We start from the raw sequence: 6,281 nt of genomic DNA on the forward strand, positions 1-6,281 counted from the left end.
TTGTATGATATGAGACATGATACAAATGTGAGAGGGAAGCAAATTAAACAATGAAGGAGTCCGTGAAAGAAGAGAGTTGGACTTCATTGTTCGAACTAGTCTGGATTCTTGAGGGCTTGAAGGTGCTCTCAAAACGCACATTAAGCCTCTACGGTCAATACAATTGACCCTAAATCCTGGGTTGGGACAAAGCTCATGGATGCTTTTGAAGACAAGCAATATCAGATACCTTTTGTACCTTCTCTGAACACTGTACAGATCCAGCCTTTCTAGCCTCTTCCAATACGAGAGCTCTCTCAATCCTGTGATGTTCCTAGTAAAATATATTTGGACTTGTTCAACCTTTTGCAAACCTGTTGAACTAATTGGAGCCTAAATGGGCGAGGTATATTCAAGATGTGGCTGGACAATCGACTTGTACAGAGTTAGCATCGTGACACTATCTCTGGACTTAAACGTGCGATATATCCAACAATATGTTTGAAAAGCCTTACTCACGTTCAACTGGATATACTCATTGAACTTTCCATTATTTTGGAGGACTACACCTAAATCTTTCATAGATGAGACCTGCTCAATATCTTTACCTCCATTATCTACGAGTGGAGTATTCAAAGGAGTTGAACCGAAGGTCATTGAGCGGAATTGCATTCCGTTCAAGGCCACATTACTCTCCGGCGGTTTAAATGTGCGAAAGAGCTGAAGCTAGGCATTGGGCAGAAAACTGGTTAGTGCAACCCTCTCGAATCTCTGCTTGACGTACGAACACCATTTTTTGTATGAATCTAGTCATCAATCTTCCCTATGCCTTTGAAGTCGACATCATTCCCTTACTCCTGCACTTCATTTAAAATTCTTGATTTCGAATCATCGAGACACTGTGTCTTGTCAAGTCTTGTCTTGTCAAGCCTACCGGCCTTCCGGAGAGGCTTAGATCGACATGGCGGACATGTTGAATTGTACCATAATATCGACCATTTTCAGTCTCGATGTCTTTGATTTTGCTGTTCTGTAGGAATTGACTAAGAGGTTAACTTTGACGATGTTCTCCGGGGTCCTCCCTGTCCAGTGCCAGTTTTCGCCTTCAGTTGTCTCACTACCTTCATGAAATAGTTTTGGAGCCAAAACAACACTCCGTGAGTGAGGGTGAAAGAGGCCCATTCCCCGAGGGGTATTAAGTTTATTTCTCCCCCTTGAGGGCACACGTTCTTTTGGTGCCCCGGTGGTCCGAGATCAAGAATTTGAAAATAGGTTCAGGGATAAGCGAATGACGTCGATTTTAACGGCATAAGGAAGATTGACGGTAAAACTGCCATCGATGGAAAAAAAATCAAAGATTTATCCCACGAACTCATATTTCGAAAAAAATCATTTATTCTAAAGTTATAGGCCTCATAAAGTTATATGATAAGTTATATCATTACATGTAACTTATCAAAAAGTAAAACGTCTGTTGAAAACGAACAATAAGTCATTTAAGGCAGATTGCAGGATATATCAGTCAAATGTCTGCAATTTTATTCATCTATTAGATTCATTTTGCTCTCAGTTCCAATTTCATGAACATTTATTCGCTAGTTGCTTGCCTTTAACAATTTGAATGGTCCTGTTTTCATCTACCTTAACTGAGTTCCTTAAGTCAGACCTTAGGCCCCAAACCTGGCCAAGCTAATGCATTTGGCCAGATCTTTTAATCATATTAAATGTGTGCTTGTTAAAAGATGAAGTGCTTGATAACAAACTTCCTCTTACGTACATTGGGATCCATCATTCAACAAACAAAATCGTGTCTTTACTTTTTTATGAAATTATTGATTTAACCCCGAGCTCATTAATATCACCCTTCAAGGTAAAAAATATCTATAATAATGAAAATCTAAAAACGAGTGGGTGAAACTAACCGATAGAGGCACGACATGGATCTCCAGAGGGCGTTGGTTCGAATCCCGCCTTCGGAGAAAAGCCTTTCTTTTCTTAATTGGAATTTTATTTGTAAATTATTGAAACAGTTCAGGAACAATGGAAAATGTACTGTAAGATGACAAACTTTTTTCCGTTTCCCTCAACATGGAATGGTCAAATGTAAGATCCATCTGATCCATTTGAGCCTTGGCCGCATTCTGGGGATATTACTCTAATCAATAAGGGCAATTGCATCCATGGCATCAATTACCGTGGATATTGATTTTTGTTTTTAAAACTCCAGATCAGGACTAGACGAGTTAGTACAATAGCATTTTATAGTGTAACCTTTCAATCCCACCATTTTTTGTGCATTTCAAACGGCTGGAACTAAAGGTTTGATAAACTCTTGGAAGCTCTCTTGGGATTGTTCATCCAACGAATAGGCCAATGGTTCTTGGCACTTCTCGTCCCGGATAAGGTGGATCTGGATTTTGCGTTCCGTCTTCAATTTGCGGATGGTTTCGCTCAACCCAATATCGTTGGTCAGAAGGATAAGGATATCGATATCCTTCTTGGTCTCAACCTGTTCCTTCAGCATGTCCAGCGCCGAGTCCAGGGAGAGGTCCACCGACATCTGGGCCACGTGGTTCACGGCGGCCATTTGACTGATGGACCGGCATGCGGCAAAGCCAGCTTCGGCCGTTTCCGTGGCGCACAGAAATGTGTTCCGAAGCTTGGAGACCACGGCGCCGACCTTGACGTCTGCTGGGGCCGGCAAGGACATCATGTCCCAGAAGAAAAGGACAGCCTTGCTCGTCTTCTTTGGCCGAGGTGGGGCACCTCGGGCAACTGATTTACTTCGCGTTCTATCCGGCAAGTCCTTGAGGAAAGGCTTGACAAACCCATGATAACTGAATGCCTTGGTGACTACGGACTTCAATGACTCCTTGGCCACATGATTGTGAAACAAGACCACTTCGTGTCCCTTCTTTTCCCGGCAATGAAGCAAGTGCTGTGAGAAGTCCACATCCCCGGAGATCAGAATAATCCGACAATGAGGGTTCTCGGCAAAGGTCATCATTTTGTTTTTTAAAAGGTCATCTGCCGCGTTCTTTTTGTTATTCAACACCGGCAGAATGTCCATGCCCAGCTCTTGCATGGTAAGGGCAATGCGTTTGTGGTTATCCATGTTACACGCTCCCACAAATTGATCAAACACACCCTTGTGTCCATGACCATGTTTCAATTTTTGGACCACCCCGGGGATGTCAATCTTGGAAGAGAGTGGACAGTTCTCAAGATCCCAGAACACGCCCACTTTCAAGTCCTGGAAAGGCGGTGGCTGGTTCAAGTCCAAATGGTCGAAATTGAATAGAGACGAGCTCGAATTAGAGGCCGCAACACTCCTAGGTCTCTGTCGTGATCGCTTGACCTTTGCCAAATGCTCTTGGGACGTGTTGTGCGCTTGAAAGGCCGACTTGTTTCCTAGAGTTTGATTGCAAGCACGGCAATGGAACGGAGGATTTCTTAGGATTGGGGTGCTTGCTTTCTCCTTATGGATTAGGCTCTTCAAATGATCCTCATTTTGGGCCTGAGTCATCGCCTTGACATTGCATGGGGAACATTTCAATTTGGTTGCTTGAACAGAGTGGGTATTGGGAGGGTTTGCAAATAGAGGTGGAATTTTTGTCGGCGCAATTTTGATTTGTGGCATTGCGCTTTGGTTTTTCAATTTCTTTAAATGTTTCCGGCCTTTCAAATGGTTTGAGTGAGCAGTCTCGCTGGTCATGTTGACTTTGCAAATTGTGCAGGTAATAATGGATTTTTCAGGCTTCTTGTTCTCGCTTGCCTCGGAGGAGTCTAAAACGAAAAAACGAAATTAGTTCGACTCAAAAACTTATTTTATTCGCCTCGAAAAAAAAAAAAAATCTCAAGTCTTTGACTATAAAATATGCACATGAAATGAAACCGGCTATCTCTCTTGTGTCTGAATACAGAGAGGTTTTTGCCACACCCAACCTGTCGTTACTTTAGATTTAACAGATAAGAATGTCACTTGCAGCTATAATACACGTACGTACCATTCACTTCTTTTTTGGAATGTGCATGGGAACAATCAGGTTTTGTGCAAGTACCAGTCCTCTCCAAAAGGCAACTCTCAGTGTCTCGGGATACCTGTAAAATGAAGTAAATTTTAATAGAGAGTATATAGAGTATACGGGATGCATATGTGAAAGTGTCACATGTACTTCAGATTGTACGATGTACCTTGAATATAAGAATAAAATTTTCTGAAACTGAAGTGGTTTTTTGCTTTCCTTATTAATCTTTTGACATAGAAAGGTAAATCAAACTTAAACTAAGCATTAATGAAAAGTAAATAGCGATAACTCAAATGACTCTGAACTGGTTGCCTATCTGAATTCAAGATCAAAGTAAAAGCATTTCAAAACGAGCCTTGAAATTGCATACATTCTAGACACTGAAGGCGATCGAAAGTATGTATGTATGTATATATGTATTGGGCTCAGTTATAGTTTGTAAATTACAAGAGAGTGGAGGTTAATATATACTATATGGATGAGAAAAGTGAGACCCAATAAAGCCCTTAAGCCATAGGGCTTGTTTTCAACCGCTCCCCTTCTCTTTGTTCGTACACTTTTCGAGGTAACTCTTTTTAAAGCAAATAACATTCGTTATATGGAGTCATTCAACATACTTGTAATAACAGGCTCATTCACAAACCATTTAAGTGCCTTGAAATGTCTAATGAAGTTCTCATCCCAGGGTGAAATAACTAGATTTCAATCACCCATATTCATTTACGTTGATTCGTTTGATAACAAACACTCTTTTGCTATGCTTTTTCAAGCTTAAAACATAGGCGACCAATTTCTTTTTGGATTGTTGGGCTGCATTTTGCATGAATGTATTTTGGGGGCTCATTTGTATGGGAAAATAAAGGTTATAGCCATGCCTCGAATTTCACGTGGGCATTTTGGCTCTTTTTCACCGTACGTTATGCGTTAAGGTCTGACTCATATACGTAAATAAGATCCGTGCAAATATCCAAACCAGAGGCGAGTTTTTTAAATGCTCGTATCTCTGGGGGTTAAGGCTAGGACGTTACCAAGAATGAGCATCCGCTCACCACTTTCGTCAGTGTATTTTCATACCGGTTAACGTCCAAGCAACTAGCTCACAGGTAAAAGCTTTAGAAAACTCTTGGGACCTCCAAAGCAAGCGTTTATTATCGTGGAAATCATTTGAGGTGCGCCTTGAAAACGTTTAAAACAGCCAAAAACATGGCATTCGGTTGAATGCCGAGAGATTACGAATTCTGTCGGACAAGAGGTCCATCGTTAAAAAGATATATACTAAAATTGATTGTTAAAAAAACTGCATCAGGGAATGAGATCCCCAGTAATATTAAAATGAAAGGTTATAATTTGTCTATTTTGTAGTGGGCTTCATTTTTCGAACTAGCCTAGATTCTCGAGGGCTTGAGAATCCTCTCAAAACGTACAGTAAGCCTCTACGGTCACTGCAATTTGCCCTAAAGGTTTGGGACAAACCTCATCGATGCTTTTGAAAACGTACAGTATCAGATACCTTTCGCACCGTCTCTGAATACTTCACAATCCCAACCTTTCTAACCTCTCCCCAAACGAGAGCTCTCTCATATCCTCAATGTTTCTAGTGAAACATCTTTGGACTTGTTCAAGTTTTGCAAACCTGCTGAACTAGTTGGAGCCCAAATGAGCGAGGCATATTCAAGATGTGGCTGGACAATCGAAAAACAGGAGCAAGAACCTGTGAGCATCTCATCAGGAACTGAGATGTCACACCATCAGGGCCAGGAGAGCTCGAGGGTCTCACGCCCCTGATGGCCTCTAAAGCAACTTGATCTGTGACTACAAGATCGTGTAAGTGCTCAAATTGACTAACCTCGTCAATCTCTACAGACTCGTTATTAGGACAATGAACTGTTGCTTCTAAACTCAGTGGGGTTGAAAACAAATAAGAGAAGTTATCTCTAAGCATGTCAGGGCGGCTTTACACTGTACTAGGATGAAAAACCAGAATTGAATCCGGCTTGAGGATGGATGTCGGACTAGTGTTGGGACGAGTCCAGCAAAGGGCTCCAGTCTTTCACTGTACTCAAGTCGAACAAAAACACTCATACACCAGCAACTCGCCCTGGCACTAGTCCAACTTCCATCCTCAAATCGGATTCAATCTTGGTTTTCCATCTAAGTGTAAAGACGCTTCTACTCTCAGTTTGCAACACGTCAGTTTCGATAGAGGCCTTAATCTCACCCTGAATTACGTCCAACCTTTTTTGGAGCTACCCACAATTACGGGATTCGAAGTGC

General features: G+C 41.7%; 1 protein-coding gene across 1 annotated transcript in view; it reads right to left on the reverse strand.

Moving 5' to 3' along the window:
* Nucleotides 1-1,965: 1,965 nt before the first annotated feature.
* Nucleotides 1,966-6,281, reverse strand: part of LOC131891896 (uncharacterized) — an 11,622-nt gene continuing 7,306 nt past the window's right edge. Inside the window, exons 3-4 of the mRNA XM_059241583.1 lie at nt 3,987-4,080; nt 1,966-3,765 (exon numbers count right to left, since the gene is read on the reverse strand). Of these exons, the coding sequence (XP_059097566.1) occupies nt 2,279-3,765; nt 3,987-4,080 (1,581 nt within the window). The 3' untranslated portion in view covers nt 1,966-2,278. The remainder of the gene's footprint in view (nt 3,766-3,986; nt 4,081-6,281) is intronic.

The sequence above is a fragment of the Tigriopus californicus genome, chromosome 12 (genome assembly GCF_007210705.1).
Source record: "Tigriopus californicus strain San Diego chromosome 12, Tcal_SD_v2.1, whole genome shotgun sequence".
NCBI lineage: Eukaryota > Metazoa > Arthropoda > Copepoda > Harpacticoida > Harpacticidae > Tigriopus > Tigriopus californicus.